The sequence below is a fragment of the Anomaloglossus baeobatrachus genome, chromosome 7, assembly GCF_048569485.1.
Source record: "Anomaloglossus baeobatrachus isolate aAnoBae1 chromosome 7, aAnoBae1.hap1, whole genome shotgun sequence".
Classification (NCBI taxonomy): Eukaryota; Metazoa; Chordata; class Amphibia; order Anura; family Aromobatidae; genus Anomaloglossus; species Anomaloglossus baeobatrachus.
The window spans coordinates 303,022,988-303,040,119 of NC_134359.1; the positions used below are offsets into that span (position 1 = coordinate 303,022,988).

General features: G+C 43.4%; 1 protein-coding gene across 1 annotated transcript; it reads right to left on the reverse strand.

Moving 5' to 3' along the window:
- Positions 1 to 5,144: 5,144 nt before the first annotated feature.
- LOC142246792 (perforin-1-like) lies at positions 5,145 to 14,255 on the reverse strand. Its single transcript, XM_075319843.1, has 3 exons — positions 13,717 to 14,255; positions 13,213 to 13,585; positions 5,145 to 5,849 (listed from the first exon to the last, which is right to left on the reverse strand). Exons 1-3 carry the CDS (start codon positions 14,253 to 14,255, stop codon positions 5,145 to 5,147), a joined length of 1,617 nt encoding a protein of 538 aa, XP_075175958.1.
- Between the last annotated feature and the right edge of the window lie 2,877 nt (positions 14,256 to 17,132).

Consider the following 17,132-nt stretch of genomic DNA (forward strand, 5'->3'; position numbering starts at 1 on the left):
GTGTGTCTATCTTTCCCTAAGGGGGGTGACTAGGGTTTCTGGTTGGCTGTGTGTTTCCTAGTGAGGGAACGGTGTAATGCGGGGGCCTAACTGTGACTACCTGGTTTTGCCAGGGCGTCACACATACCGTACTTCTGTGAATGTGGAGACTGAGGAGAACCCCTATGGGACCAGTATCGGTGCCCTGAAAGTGAATGTGATAACTGATGTGTTGGACCAGAAAAGTAAAGTTGCATTGCTAGAAAATGTTTCCCAAGTGTGTCGCTCTCTGTCTCAGGTGTGAGTGAAGTCAAGCGACCATGGCACAGAAGTTCCCCTTCAAGTGGAGTGAGGCCCGGCAGGCATGGGGTTAACCGTCGGCTGTGCTGTGGCCGGTAAACCCCTGAACACACGGGTACTATTGACTGCCGTCCTTTCCCTACATGAGCTTGGCTTTTCCTGCCATTTTCCTGTGTGATGAGGTATGAAGACAGAGTATATTTCCACCGCATAAAACCTGTTTACATGTGCGGGAGACTTTAAACAGATGCATAAGAGAACTTTACACAGATAAGCCATTTGACAAGAAACTCCGTAGAGCTCATTTTTGGGGTACACGGATAGTATATTTGTTGTTTCCGGTGCAGAATGTCTGTGCCTCAAGCTCTTCTCCCCGTCCATAGAACTTTGTGAGCACCAACTGTCATCTCCTATGTCTGCAATGGGCATATCTGTAGGCAGTGAAAACACATTTTACCCATGAATTGAGAATAATAAAAATGAAAGTCCAGGAGAAGAAGTATATTTCTCTGATAAGATACATCAAAAAGTGTCTTCACTTTTACTATTGGATTCATGAAAAAAAGTATAATGATGATTACTCTTTAACCCCTTAACAACTTTCTGGACTGTCCATAAGCTTAAAATGATTGCATAGTCCACACATAACACCACATTTACCTTCTCTATTCCTGTATACACAGCGCAGAACGACTCCGGGTCCGCAGGAAATGCAAAAAATATTTCTCGTTATGTCGTTTAGAATTACACCTTTATTTTAGATCATTCCCTAATGTCTGGTAAATACTAGAAAATCTTGGCAACCCCCTTAAATAAATAATGGGGGAATCTGTCTGCCCACCTCTGATATTATAAAGCTAAAATATGTATAACTTCTGTTTCACCAGCAAATTCTAAATTCAATGATATGAATATAAACCAGGTTAACCCCTTCCAATAATATCTACACTGCAGGTGTCATTGGCTAGAAGTAAGTGCACTCTCATCACAATATTATTATTTTCTATTGTTCCAGTATACACTGATGATTACTTTGTCGTTCTGTTTCAGTTCACACCATTCTTTACAAATATCAGCTTTTCCGCATCATATTTCATTACTTTGTACATGTGATAATATATTCACATGATCCATGGAACAAAACCTATGAGAATGGCAGACGTGATGATTGTGAAATGCTCTTTATTGCGCTTATAATGAGACAGATAAAGCAGCAAAAATACCAACAGAATATGTCAGAAAGCGGCAACACGATGGGAAAGACACAAGGGAGGAGATGAAAGCGATCAGTTCTGTTTATTTGCTGTCAGGTAAAGGCAGTGTTTTGGGTTCTTCGTGGTCACTGACTTTAATCTTTTTTACTAGGTTAGATATAGTAAAACATATTTCTTGAATCCGGTCTTCTGAATGTTGGCGTCATGTGCCGATAAACGTCCTGTCATGGGTGAGTCCGGTGTTGGACGTGGGATCATGCATTTGGAGGGCTCATTATCCAGCTTTATAGAATTGAAGGTCTTCTTCAATTATTGACGTTGTTTTTCACATTGTACACCCAGATTTTTTAGGAAAAAGTAACAATAGTTTATTTATGAAGGAACCCCGATAGGTATCGTGGTATGAAATGATCCATGGTTAGCTTAGGCTGCTTTCACACATCAGTTTTTTGGCATCAGGCATAAGGCTACTTTCACACATCAGTTTTTTTCCATCAGGTACAATCCGGAAAAAAACGGGTTAAACGGATCCGGTACCGCATCCGGTTTATCCCCATAGATTTGCATTGTTACCGGATTGTACCTGATGGCTTTGCGTTGCATCCGTTTTTTTCCGGATGCGGTAAAATTTATCAAAGCGGCGGCCGGAGGCAACGTGTCTTGCAACGTTTTTTTGTCCGGCAAAAAAAACGCATCGCGCCGGATCCGGCGCGATACGGCATGTTTTACAATGAAAGCCTATGGACGCCGGATCCGGCGCAATGCGGTAAAAAATGGATGCGGCTACCGGATCCATTTTTGTAAACTGCGCATGCACCAAATTAATTTAAAAAGCTGATCCTTCAAAAAAAAAGGACAAACTGGATGCAAAAACGGATGCAAACCGTATCCACCGGATCCGGTTTTGTACGCATCCGGCATAACGGATACGTTAAAAACCGGATCCGGTGGATACGGTTTTACATTTTTTGGCCGGATCCTTTGGATCAGGAAAAAAAAGGATTGTGCCTGAATGCAGAAAACTGATGTGTGAAAGTAGCCTAAGGCTACTTTCACACATCCGGTTTGAGCCCTGCGGCTCAATCCGGCTGTGAAAACTATGCAACGGATGCGGTGAAAACACCGCATCCTTTGCATAAGTTTTTACATGCGGCCGGTCCGGTTTTTTCCGGTTGCGGCATGCTACTGAGCATGCGCAGTGGAAAATACCGCATGCGGCGACCGTATGCGGTTTTTTCCGCATCGCGCCGCATCCGGCCTCCATAGGGATGCATTGAAAAATGCGCCGCAGCGGCCGGATGCGGCGCGATGCGGTGTTTTTTGCCGGAGCAAAAAACGTTGCAGGGAACGTTCGATCCGGCCGCCGCATCGGCTACATCTGCCGCATGCGGCAAAAACCGGACCGAACGCAAGCCCCTGCGGCACAATGCGGCACTAATGTAAGTCAATGCAAAAAAAAACCGCAATCGGCGTTACAAAAGCCGGTTGCGTTTTTTCTGCAGAACGCCGTATTGTGCCGCAGAGCAAAAATCCGGATGTGTGAAAGTACCCTTATCCGGTGAAAAAACTGATGCGACGGATCCAGCGAAAAAACGGATCAGTTGCATCAGTTTTTTCCATCAGTTCCTTCAGTTTTTTGACAGATCCGGTGTGATACTGAGCATGCTCACTTAAAAAAAACCGGATCCGGCGGCCGGATATGTTTTTTGCCACATTACACCGGATCTGGCATCCATAGGCTTCCATTATAAAACACGCTGTACGGCGCCGGATCCGGCGCGGTCCGTTTTTTTTGCCGGACAGAAAAACGTTCACTTCAACGTCTCATCCGGCTGCCGGACAAGTACATTTTGCGGGATCCGGCAAAAAACAGATGAAACACAAGGTCATCCGGCACAGTCCGGCGCTAATGAAAGTCTATGTGGGAAACAACTGATCCGGCGGCAAAAGACGCCAAATCCGTTTTTTCATGTTTTTGCTTTATTGTGCCTGATGGCAAAAAACTCATGTGTGAAAGCAGCCTTATACTGGATAATTTCCTGCAGTCTTTAGTGAGTTTTACTGCGGTTGGGTCAATTATTGAAGCATATCTATCTTTTTCCATCTTCAGAAGCGCCCCGCTTCACTCTTCCATTTTGCATGGGGTGGTGCACTCTTCATGAATAACAGTTCAGACTAACTGTAGAGCGCACTGCTGATGCAAAATATGTACGCTCACATCCTGCAAAGAGAGCATACAGACAGGACAGCATGGGATCACAGCGGATTCTTTCTAGGAGGTAAAACATTTCCCTACCCGTTTTTAAAGCATGTTTTACCTCAAAGAAAGAATAATTTCCGATCCCGTGCTGTAATGTCTGGATACTCTATTGTGGCCCCCCGGCTGTAATATCTGTATACTCTTCTTTTTTTTTTTTTTTGCATCCTCCCCTGTCCAGGAGCAGTGGTGTGATCAGACCATATCCTGTACGGGCAGACACGGCCATTACACAGTACACAGCAGGGGCACATATATAAGATCATCTCAGCAGAGGAACATTTTATATAACATCCAATTGTAGAAATCATTATTATTCCAAGATCACAATCAACTTTGTTTGTGGGAAAACCTGTTCAATGCTAAAATTTGGTTTACTTTAAAGGGAATCTGTCACCAGGTTTTTGGTACCCCACCTGAGAGCAGCATAATGTAGAGACAGAGACCCTGATTCCAGTGTTGTATCAATTATTGGGTTGCTTGCTGTTATTTTGATAAAGTCACAGTTTTTATTTTGTGCAGATCTAGCAGTTATTTGAATATGGAGTTGTATAATCCACCCACCCTAATGATTGGCAGCTTTCTACTCATATACAGTGTACACAGACAGCTGCCAATCAGTGATGGGGGCAGGTTATACAGAGCTTATGAATATGCTGGACTACCTGCAGCACGCCAAGTAGTCCTGTAATGATAATTTCCTGCTGATTAAACAGTAATTTTATCAAAACTACACTAAGTGACACATCAGTGGAATCAGGATCTCTGCCTCTATGTTATGCTGCTCTCAGATTAGGTTTCACAAACCTGGGGACAGATTCCCTTTAAAACAAACTTGTTGCATTATTCACACAAGTTAATCCATGCCTTTTTTGTATAAGATTTGCCCCTTTTCTGAGACTCTTTTCACTGCTTATTGAGGCACAGAGTCCTAATCAGAGATGTGCAGCACTATTGTCAGACATTTTTGATGATCATTTAGATGTAATGACCCTGGATGTATACAAATGGGAGGAAACCCATAACATTGATGTCTACGCTGCCCTGTCTGTGTGACATTCTGTAGACGTCATGTATTGATAAACTTATAGCGGAGATGATTTAGGAAAACCTGCACTCGCAGGGGGCTGGACCCGATGACCCCCGAGGTCTCTTCCAACTCTACCATTCTACGGTTCTATGACATATTATATGGTGAAATATTACACTTGTTAATTGGTGACAAGAAATACGGCCCATTTCTTAAAATGATGAAACCAAACATCTCCGAGAAATCCAAATCTGACACTTAGAAGGAGTTGGCAAAAATACTAAGGATATGAAGCAAAGGGAGATTATAGAACTGCCGAATACAGATCTGGGCAGAGGCACTTACACTAGGGGGATATCAACCTCTAAGCAGCTGGCACTGGGATATAATCCTGGCAATATAACCCTTCAAGATGACTGACACAAGTCACCTTTACAGAGTAGGAAACGCTGCCATGCTTTAGGTAACAGGTGTCAGGACCGTCACCAGAAGTCAGAACCTTCTCACATCTTCCCAGAAACTCATCAGATTTGTTGTCCTCGTCCCAAACCTCTATTGTATACATTTTACCAGCTCTGAGCTCTACAACTCCCATATTAAAATTAATATTCCATTGTGGATTATCCTTATCCTGGATTGTTGAGGTTCTTGCGTCATTACCATCAAATTTAAATTTCACATAGGCATCGGTTTGTGACCAGAAGTCGCCCTTCAGGCCGGAGGCAGATAGGACGGTCACATGAAGCTTAGCGGCTCCTGCATGAGTTGGGCAGCAGTTGGCACTGGTGTACTTAGACGCTGGACATGTACAGGAACAGTCCTTCTTCTCTTGGTGGCCACCAGAGCATGAGCACTTCTGTGTCAGAGCCATTTCATTGATATAATCACTTATGGCCAGCCTGAGATTCTCTTTCTTCGGACCCTTAATTTTCACCAAATTATGGATGGAATCTAAAGAATAGGCCACCAGACCAGGGTCGGTCTTCAGGCTTTCTATCCATCTCTTATAGACATCATCAGTGGCTTTTTTGCTTGAGAGGAGATCAAAAGTGTAGTTTCCTCCAATCACCTGTAAATGTAATTGAAATTGTCATAGATCAATTCATCACACAATGGCTTTCATACATTAAAGTCTACAGGTGTCAGACTACCACTAACCTGAGTGTAATACTACAGACGCCCACCAGAGGTGACCAAACTAATTGTCAGAGAAGACAAACAGAAATAGGTCAATGCCGGGAAGTCACGTCTTGGAACAGGGAGCAAAAACTAGTCACAGTCAAGAACATAATTGAGGTTGGCTACTGGAAAGCAATCAAATAGGTGCAAGGCTCTCTCAAGGGTTAATTTTCATATAATTTATTCCAAAATAGTTTTAAACATGTGACGTTTCAGCCACTAGCTGGCCTTCATCAGGCAACTGGTATCATAAACTGGCCAAAATTGGAGTGTCAAGGCAATGGTATTCACCATAGCGGTGGATACCGTTGCCTTGACACTCTAATTTTGGCCAGTTTATGATACCAGTTGCCTGATGAAGGCCAGCTAGTGGCTGAAACGTCACATGTTTAAAACTATTTTGGAATAAATTATATGAAAATTAACCCTTGAGAGAGCCTTGCACCTATTTGATTGAATTACGGTTTGGAAACCAACAAGTGCACCTCGATATACCTCCACTATATTGGCTGTGCCTTATCCTTTTACAAGGCTACTGGAAAGCAAACTACACAGGAGGAACACGGGGAAGGACAGAAGACAGGGTAACTGAAGAAACACAGAGGTAAGACTGGGCAGGACAGATGGAGCACAGAGCAAGCAGGGATAGTGGAGGTCAGGCAGGGCTGGAGGGATGGAGGTCAGGCAGTGGAGGCAGGATCGAGGTCAGACAGGGCTGGAGAGATGGGGTCAGACAAATCGGGGGCTAAGACAAAGGTATTGGGTAGCAGGGAAACGGAGCACAGTATTTCTCACAGAAGTAGCACTACGCCAAGCCGGAAATATCACTGGCAGCGTCCAGGAGACAGCAGCATCAAGATATAGCAGCGTGACCCCCGGAACGAGGGCAGAGCAAACAGACCCGTCCCGGAGGCAGGATACGAGCAGGCATGAATCGTGACAACAGGCAATTACTATATTCATGATGTAAGGTAAATTATGAGTAAAAAGAAATGTAACTATGACAAAAAAGAAAACAAACGTTTAATTGCCATTATCAATCATAATTTGCTGCCGGTCATTACTGTCCTTTCATCAATGTTTTTGTAAACATCTGCCTACTAAACTGCAAGGAACGGCTGCAGTTCATCATATTTGTGGCTCTTAATTGACTGTAACGTGAGATAACAGAGGACTTATTTTGATAAAAAAAGATATATTTTGCTGTATATTAGAAACTATTACTAAATAGATTAACTTGTCTTCTGCATATGTAAATTCTCTCAATTCTCAATGAATGATCACATTTGGACAATATTTGGTAGGTTCAGCTGCTGCAATTGACAAAGTACACAATGAAAATACTTTTCATCTAATTAAAAATTTAAAATGTATCATTTTTTTTTTAAATTTGATACGTAAAAGTAATCATTGAATTTAGTTTTTTTTTCAATCAGTCCCAATGATACAGATGTATAACATCCGGGGTCTCACTGCTCCCAGTGTAAAATTTCCAGCTCCTCGCCATTCATTCTGCCTTGTGAAAACCTCGCTGAATTCAAGGTTGGTTCTGCAATAGGAGCGATCGATGCAACTAGTCAGGTCATGCCATTTCTTATCATCTAAATATTACACCGTCACATATGCACGCTATCATAATTTCCTTAATTTTTAGGTTTGAAGGTAGACAGAATTTCATCAAAATCACCCTATAACCTAACATGTTGATCTAGAAAAAGGCAAAACCCCCTATGAGGTAGATGCTAATTATCCCAAATTGCAGAAAAAAAATCCTTCTTGACTTCATATATAGCAATCAGACTAGTTCCTTGGATCAATGTCCCATCACAGAACCTAGTTCCTATAACCCGTAATAAGTATATGTTTCAAGAAATGCATCCAGGCCCTCCTTGAGCTTTTTTCATGAATGCACCATTACAACATTATTACTGAAAAGTGGAAGGAAACGAAACAAGTATAGTATATATATTATTACTGATGAGCGGAAGGAAACAGTAATTTAGCCATGAAGTGGAGACCATGAAGAGGAACTGAGTGCTGAGAAGCAAACCACATAAAATTCACCAACGTTCTGTTGACTCTATAACAGCAGAGTGCAAACCTCTATGGTATTAAAATCAGCACAAAACTATGCAGCCTATGAAAGCTTTATGGCCGAGCATCTGCAGATATAACTTACCTCATAAGGAACAATCAGATGGAATGGGGTAAAGCTGCCACAACTGGCTATGGAGCAGAAGAAACGTTCTGTGGAGTAAGGCTATGTGCGCACGTAGCATTCTGTCCCTGCAGAAATTTCTACAGCGATTTGAACAGCACACATGCACTTCAAATCGCTGCAGAAAGAGTCTGTAATGGAAAAAAAAAAAACGATTTCATGTGCTCTGATTGCAGCCCCTGCCATAGACAGAGCGGGACCTGCAGGCAGAGCGCACGGAATAAGTAACATGTCACTTCTTAGAATGTGCGCTTCAGGCAGCAGCCGAATCGCTGCGCTCTAATACGCCACGTGCGCACGTCTCCTGCATAATCTTCATAGATTATGCTGGGGACGCAGGACGTATGCAGCTACGCTGCGGTGCAGATCGCAGCGTAGCTGCATGCAAATACGCAACGTGCGCACATAGCCTAACAGATCAGGCTTCTCTATGTTTGATGGATGAGTCTGCGCTTTGTGATTAGTAGAATGTTACCTGCCTGACTGCAATATGCCCAATGTACAGTTTGGTAGAGGAGGAGTAATGCAATGTACAGTTTGGTAGAGGAGGAGTAATGCATTGTACAGTTTGGTAGAGGAGGAGTAATGCAATGTACAGTTTGGTAGAGGAGGAGTAATGCTATGTACAGTTTGGTAGAGGAGGAGTAATGCAATGTACAGTTTGGTAGAGGAGGAGTAATGCAATGTACAGTTTGGTAGAGGAGGAGTAATGCTATGTACAGTTTGGTAGAAGAGGAGTAATGCAATGTACAGTTTGGTAGAGGAGGAGTAATGCTATGTACAGTTTGGTAGAGGAGGAGTAATGCAATGTAAAGTTTGGTAGAGGAGGAGTAATGCAATGTACAGTTTGGTAGAGGAGGAGTAATGCTATGTACAGTTTGGTAGAGGAGGAGTAATGCAATGTACAGTTTGGTAGAGGAGGAGTAATGCAATGTAAAGTTTGGTAGAGGAGGAGTAATGCTATATACAGTTTGGTAGAGGAGGAGTAATGCTATGTACAGTTTGGTAGAGGAGGAGTAATGCTATGTACAGTTTGGTAGAGGAGGAGTAATGCTATGTACAGTTTGGTAGAGGAGGAGTAATGCAATGTACAGTTTGGTAGAGGAGGAGTAATGCTATGTACAGTTTGGTAGAGGAGGAGTAATGCTATGTACAGTTTGGTAGAGGAGGAGTAATGCAATGTACAGTTTGGTAGAGGAGGAGTAATGCTATGTACAGTTTGGTAGAGGAGGAGTAATACAATGTACAGTTTGGTAGAGGAGGAGTAATGCAATGTACAGTTTGGTAGAGGAGGAGTAATGCTATGTACAGTTTGGTAGAGGAGGAGTAATGCTATGTACAGTTTGGTAGAGGAGGAGTAATGCAATGTACAGTTTGGTAGAGGAGGAGTAATGCAATGTACAGTTTCGTAGAGGAGGAGTAATGCAATGTACAGTTTGGTGGAGGAGTAATGCAATGTAAAGTTTGGTAGAGGAGGAGTAATGCTATGTACAGTTTGGTAGAGGAGGAGTAATGCAATGTACAGTTTGGTAGAGGAGGAGTAATGCAATGTACAGTTTGGTAGAGGAGGAGTAATGCAATGTACAGTTTGGTAGAGGAGGAGTAATGCAATGTACAGTTTGGTAGAGGAGGAGTAATGCAATGTACAGTTTGGTAGAGGAGGAGTAATGCAATGTACAGTTTGGTAGAGGAGGAGTAATGCATTTTACAGTTTGGTAGAGGAGGAGTAATGCAATGTACAGTTTGGTAGAGGAGGAGTAATGCAATGTACAGTTTGGTAGAGGAGGAGTAATGCAATGTACAGTTTGGTAGAGGAGGAGTAATGCAATGTACAGTTTGGTAGAGGAGGAGTAATGCAATGTACAGTTTGGTAGAGGAGGAGTAATGCAATGTACAGTTTGGTAGAGGAGGAGTAATGCAATGTACAGTTTGGTAGAGGAGGAGTAATGCAATGTACAGTTTGGTAGAGGAGGAGTAATGCATTTTACAGTTTGGTAGAGGAGGAGTAATGCAATGTACAGTTTGGTAGAGGAGGAGTAATGCAATGTACAGTTTGGTAGAGGAGGAGTAATGCAATGTACAGTTTGGTAGAGGAGGAGTAATGCAATGTACAGTTTGGTAGAGGAGGAGTAATGCAATGTACAGTTTGGTAGAGGAGGAGTAATGCAATGTAAAGTTTGGTAGAGGAGGAGTAATGCAATGTACAGTTTGGTAGAGGAGGAGTAATGCAATGTACAGTTTGGTAGAGGAGGAGTAATGCAATGTACAGTTTGGTAGAGGAGGAGTAATGCTATGTACAGTTTGGTAGAGGAGGAGTAATGCAATGTACAGTTTGGTAGAGGAGGAGTAATGCAATGTACAGTTTCGTAGAGGAGGAGTAATGCAATGTACAGTTTGGTGGAGGAGTAATGCAATGTAAAGTTTGGTAGAGGAGGAGTAATGCTATGTACAGTTTGGTAGAGGAGGAGTAATGCAATGTACAGTTTGGTAGAGGAGGAGTAATGCAATGTAAAGTTTGGTAGAGGAGGAGTAATGCTATGTACAGTTTGGTAGAGGAGGAGTAATGCTATGTACAGTTTGGTAGAGGAGGAGTAATGCAATGTACAGTTTGGTGGAGGAGTAATGCAATGTAAAGTTTGGTAGAGGAGGAGTAATGCAATGTACAGTTTGGTAGAGGAGGAGTAATGCAATGTACAGTTTGGTAGAGGAGGAGTAATGCTATGTAAAGTTTGGTAGAGGAGGAGTAATGCAATGTACAGTTTGGTAGAGGAGGAGTAATGCAATGTACAGTTTGGTAGAGGAGGAGTAATGCAATGTACAGTTTGGTAGAGGAGGAGTAATGCAATGTACAGTTTGGTAGAGGAGGAGTAATGCAATGTACAGTTTGGTAGAGGAGGAGTAATGCAATGTACAGTTTGGTAGAGGAGGAGTAATGCAATGTACAGTTTGGTAGAGGAGGAGTAATGCAATGTACAGTTTGGTAGAGGAGGAGTAATGCAATGTACAGTTTGGTAGAGGAGGAGTAATGCAATGTACAGTTTGGTAGAGGAGGAGTAATGCAATGTACAGTTTGGTAGAGGAGGAGTAATGCAATGTACAGTTTGGTAGAGGAGGAGTAATGCAATGTACAGTTTGGTAGAGGAGGAGTAATGCAATGTACAGTTTGGTAGAGGAGGAGTAATGCAATGTACAGTTTGGTAGAGGAGGAGTAATGCTATGGGCTTGTTTTTTAGGGTTTTTCCTAGAAACTTTAATTTCTTTTGAATAATAATTCTCAATTGTTTGTCATAATTCAATTTTTTTGCCTCCATCTCTGTTAGAACAGTTTAGGGAAAGACATTTTCTGAAAAAAAGAGAAAAGACCATCTTCACCTGTGCTAGTGCATGGATCCAAAAATCCACAAGCAAATAGAAAAAAAATACGATTCAGCACTATAAAACCTTACTTTTATTGGAGATCCATAAAAAACATCTGAAAACAGAATGTAGACAGAGGCCACATTGGTTTACATTAAGCGGTAAATACCCAGAAACACGTAAACCAATGTGGCCTTTGTCTATGTTCTGTTTTCAGATGTTTTTTTATGGATCTTGAATAAAAGTAAGGTTTTATAGTGCTGGATCATATTTTTTTTTTTCTATTGAAAAACATTTTCTGTTGCAACATGACTAGTCCCAGTGCAGGTCCATAAAGGCAGGTTGTAACACCTGCCTGGATCCACAGACTCAGACAGGCTGTAATGGACAGGCTAGAGGGAAGCCACTCACCAAGCAGGACCCCTAGAACCCTTTAACTCCTATACAGGGATTTGGAATTACACAGGGCTCAGGTGATCACTACCTGTGGAAGGCTGCAGTCCAAGAGAGTAGTCGTCAGGCAGGGTCAAACCAGGAATTGCGGAACAGGGACAGAATCAGGTAGGCAAGGACATAACCAGGAAAAGAAGCAAAGGTCAAATCCATGACTGGCAGCGAGGTAAAGAAACGGCAGGCAGAAGGGTAGTCAGAAAACAAGCAGAAGTCCAAACACAGGGGTCACTAAGCAAAACAGGGAGGGAGTCAGGTAATATGAAAACAGAACTATCTCTGGCAGTGGTCAACAGACAAGAGGGGAATTAAGAAGGGTGTGGTGTCTTCCCATTGGCTGTAGCTGAATGATGGCAACCTCAGCTGGAAGACACACGCCACCTACAATCAGCCAGTGGTACTGCAGATCCCAAGGAAGCTCAACCCAGTGGATGAGCGGAGCCTGCGCCCACCAGCGCCGCTGGCATCGACTCCTCTACCATCACCAGCACCATCCACGGCAGGAACACGGCATCGCCTGGTGATCGAAATAGAAGTCGCTGGAGCCGACTCCGGTGGTGACGTAACACAGGTTTGGTTGCTTTTGGTATGATAGAAGTTCACTGGCCTCAATTCCAACAATTAGAAAATAGATTGTGAGCCTAGTTCTCTCGAACATCACTGTTACCTCAACCTCACAAATGCTCGTGTGGATGTATGGACAAAAACTCTTACAGAAACCTGCAAAATCTTGTAGAAATCCTTTGACGATGAATAGACGCTATTATAGCTTCAAAGTGGCTTCTTACCAATGACAAATGATTTAGAATGGGAGGCATAAAAGCTCAAGGTGAAATGTGTAGTTGTTCAAATACGTTTTGTCCATAAAGTGTATGCAACTTGTTTCTAGAAAAACCTACTTTTGGTACAAAGTATTACAGAAAATAGCAAATTCTCTTGTTATTTTTGTAATATCAGTCTTTATGTATGTGTTTCTCAAACAGCAGAAAACTCATTGCATTACCGAAATCAGCCACAGAGGTTATTTACTTCACATTATGTGAAAGCTCGAATATTTTACATCACTTCCAAAAAATCCTATTTCCAGTGTAACTTAAAATTTTTAAAGTTTCAATTTACTAAAACTTCACAGTTAAACTCTTGTAATTGCGACAATAGCCCCACACCAGCAGAATATGTCCTGTTTTATTCAGAGTGGTCAGTATTAAAATAAAGCCCAAGAACTCACCTCCACTGATCGCTCTTTGAATGTTTGGTGGAAATTACCTACGAGCCGTGATTTTGCTAATTTGTTTTTGCAGTGTTCAAATTTTGAATTCATACTCGCTGATTTCTCTTCTTTGGTTCCCTCGATCTCTGCTTCAACGCTAAGGCAATCCTTGACTTCATCGATCTTTAACCCATTCATTGCCAGTTGACATGTTCTCACTGCAGTCACCTCTTGGGTCCGACCTCCGACTTTTACATGTGTGACATAGTGTGTGCCAAAGTTGGCTATCAGACGTCGGTATTCGGCTTTGTTTGTATTATAGTCATCAGGAAGCTCTTCCAAAGATTTCTGAAAATGAGGTGTGAATGAAGCAGTTGCTCCCAAACTAAAACTGAAATAAAAGACAACAAAAATGTAAAAGTTTAAGCCTTTTTGCATCCATTATTTATAGCAATTACTGTGTATAAAAATTAACTAATTCAGTAACCCCCTTAGCTCACCCAATGCTGAATACATCAATACCTGTAAAAGGAACATTGTAGCTTGTGGCTCAGAAAGTTGTACTTATCAGTGAGACTTTTACTATCTGCAAATTTGGCCATTTTGCTTTGAGAGCCTCCCACAGCCACGCTTGCCGTCACCTTCCACTTCACATTCAGACCAACTTTCCAGTCGTTCTGCACTACAGACGTTGCTTCATTAGCCACTGACACTTTAGACTGAGACACCGAGCTTTGTATATTCCTGAGACATGACGTTTCTGGCCTCCAGTCCACAAGCGCCTTGGGTAGTTTCTGCAAGATAAAATGCTCATAAGGGTTCTCACAAACTGTGCATTTATTGTCAACTTCCTGTAGATCAAAAAGAAAAAATCCGGTTGTCTTCATGGTGACTATATCTATGCCTTCTCCCAGCAAAGTATGGCCTGGAACAAATTTAGCCTCCTTGCATTCTTTCAATGTGCCAGGTCTACAGCCAGACGTAACAATAGGAGAGCTCAGAGAAGGTGCCATGTTCTGAAGAAGCAGGAACCAGAACAAAACACACAGTTTATGGTCCATTGTTGAAACTGTCCTAGAAAAAAACGGAAAAAAAGTATGAGACAATAGTTTTATCAGACATAATAAGAATCCATGCATACGGTATGTATTACAAGGACAATCTAAATTAGCTTCCGTGGTCCATTCATGAGGACCTTTTTGCTAATAGTTTAACCACAATGGAGATGTTTTTTTGATTGAGAGTTATTGAATAGATGAAATTTACAGAATGATTGGATGTCTTTGTCGCATTGTAAAAGATGAAATCTGCCATGAAATTATGCAGTATAAATTGACATAGTGAAAACTCATAGTGAAGGGGACATTGGCTGCACATTAGTTTGTGCAGTGTGTAGTTGAGATTCATTAAATTGTCTTCCATTATGCATCTGGTGTGATCTGCAGTGTACTGACATAGCCTAAAACTTTGAATATGTTCCTATGTGAACACGTTGCAGATTTGGTGCAGAGATTTTCTGGCTGAAAAACAAACCCAAAAAATGCATGCGTTTTTGGTGCGCGCTTATTTTTTTTGTAAAGTTAATAATTGGAAGGGCTAAAAACATAGGAAAAACACAACAACAATTGACATGCTGCAGATTATTTTCTGCACCAAATCTGCAAGGAAAAAATAAGCATCATGCGCACAGCACTACAGAATTCTCATTGACTATTTGCACCCTGAGCTGATATTTTTACTGATCCCATTATTGAGTAGATGCGATACCAAATATGTGTATTTTTTTATTGTTTTAATTTAAATGTGGCAAAAAGGCTGATTTAAACTTTTTGGTGTTTTTTCATATTTTTAAAACCTTTTTCCCCAATTTTTATTGCATTTACAAGTTCCTTAGGGGACTTGAAGCTGCGATCATCCAATCGTTTGTGCTGTACTGAGCAGTGCATCAGCCTCAGTATCTCTAAGTATAGCAGAAATCATCACCTCTTATGAACGCTGGCTTGTAGCCGACGTTCACAGGATGTTCATCATGACAGACACAGGTGTCATCAGTGATCACATCACGAGGCCGCCGATGGGAGCGAGGAATGATGTGCTCCCTGCCAGCGCTTCTTAAATACCGCAGTCAGATATTGACAGCAGGATTTAACTTACTAACAGCTTAGAGATCAGAGATCCAACTGCAACTGTTAGAGGATCGTGTTGGCTGATCACATCATATGTGTAGGGAAAGATGTGGGTTTGGCATGTGAACCCCCATCAAAGGCAGGGACGCAACCTATGATAGTGATGGCGAACCTATGGCATGCATGCCACCAAGGGCACGCTGAGCCCATTCTGCTGGCACGCGTGCTGTCGCCCGATCCTGCAGCTTTGGTCTGCTGGTGCAGTCGCGCCGGCAGATCAAATCTGTGTTGGAGCGGAGGAGGCATTTCTCCTCCGCTCTGACACTCCTCCTCCCCCAGGCTGCAGGTGTGTTGCCTAGGAGACGGAGGAGCATCAGAGAGCGGCGCCGGCGTCGTCTGCTGGCCGCGTGGGAACTGAGGACCCAGCGGCGCGCAGCGGGGGAGCGGGTGCAGGAAGGTAAGTTGTGTGTTGTTTTTTTTTTTTTTTTTATAACTCGTGTTCGGCTGTGCCAAGGTGGGGATGGGGGGGCAGCGCCAGCATGGGGTGGAGGAACACACATGCCAGCGTGGAGTGGGGGAACGCACATGGCGGCATGGGGTGGGGGTGGGGGAACGCACATGGCAGCATGGAGTGGGGGTGGGGAAACTCACATGGCAGCATGGGGTGGGGGTGGGGGAACGCACATGACAGCCTGGGGTGGGGGAACGCACATGACAGCATGGGGTGGGGGTGGGGGAACGCACATGCCAGCGTGGGGTGGGGGGGGGTGGAACGCACATGCCAGCGTGGGGTGGGGGTGGGGGAACGCACATGCCAGCGGGGGGTGGGGGAACGCACATGCCAGCGGGGGGTGGGGGAACGCACATGCCAGCATGGGGTGGGGGAACGCACATGCCAGCATGGAGTGGGAGAACACACATGCCAGCATGGGGGGGAACATGCATGGGGGGATGACATGCATGCCAGGATGGGGGGGGACATGCATGCCAGGATGGGGAAAACATACATGCCAGGATGGAGGAAACATGCATGCCAGGATGGAGGAAACATGCATGCCAGGATGGAGGAAACATGCATGCCAGGATGGAGGAAACATGCATGCCAGGATGGAGGAAGCATGCATGCCAGGATGGAGGAAACATGCATGCCAGGATGGGGAAAACATGCATGCCAGGAAGGAAGAAGCATGCATGCCAGGATGGAGGAAGCATGCATGCCAGGATGGAGGAAACATGCATGCCAGGATGGAGGAAACATGCCACGATAGGGTACATTTACCAGGAAGGGGTACATTTACCTGGATGGGGGTAAATTAACCAGGATTGGGAACATTTACCAGGAATGGGGTACATGCCAGGATGGGGGAACATTTACAAGGATGGGCAATATGTCAGGATGGGGTACATTTACCAGCATGGGGGAACATGCCAGAATGGGGTACATTTACCAGGATGGAGGACATTTACCAGGATGGGGCCGTGATGGGGACAAATATACCAGAATGTAGGAAATATATATCAGGATGGGGGACATGTTTACCAGGAAGTGGCCGAGGAAGGGGGACATAACTACACAATGAAGGGGGAGGGGAGCAACTCGTACATCTTTATGGGATTTCAAGATGTTCAGACTTTGAAATGTAGATATGGATTACAGGGTGATATCTGATTGCATTCCAGGCTAAAATCTCTGTCTAATAGGCTGCAATTTTTTTCCAGAAAGATCAACTGCTGTGTCTGGAAAGGGCAGTGGCTGAGCTTCAATGTGTGGTAAGCATGAGCGTGATGCCCCCTGCTGAAGAGAAGACTGCA

Coding starts and splice junctions, on each gene's coding strand:
- LOC142246792 (XM_075319843.1), bottom strand. CDS start 14,255: ATGGACCATAAACTGTGTGTTTTGTTCTGGTTCCTGCTTCTTCAGAAC. Junction 13,586..13,716: donor CTACAATGTTCCTTTTACAG/GTATTGATGTAT, acceptor CTTTTATTTCAG/TTTTAGTTTGGGAGCAACTG. Junction 5,850..13,212: donor TCAAAGAGCGATCAGTGGAG/GTGAGTTCTTGG, acceptor TTACATTTACAG/GTGATTGGAGGAAACTACAC.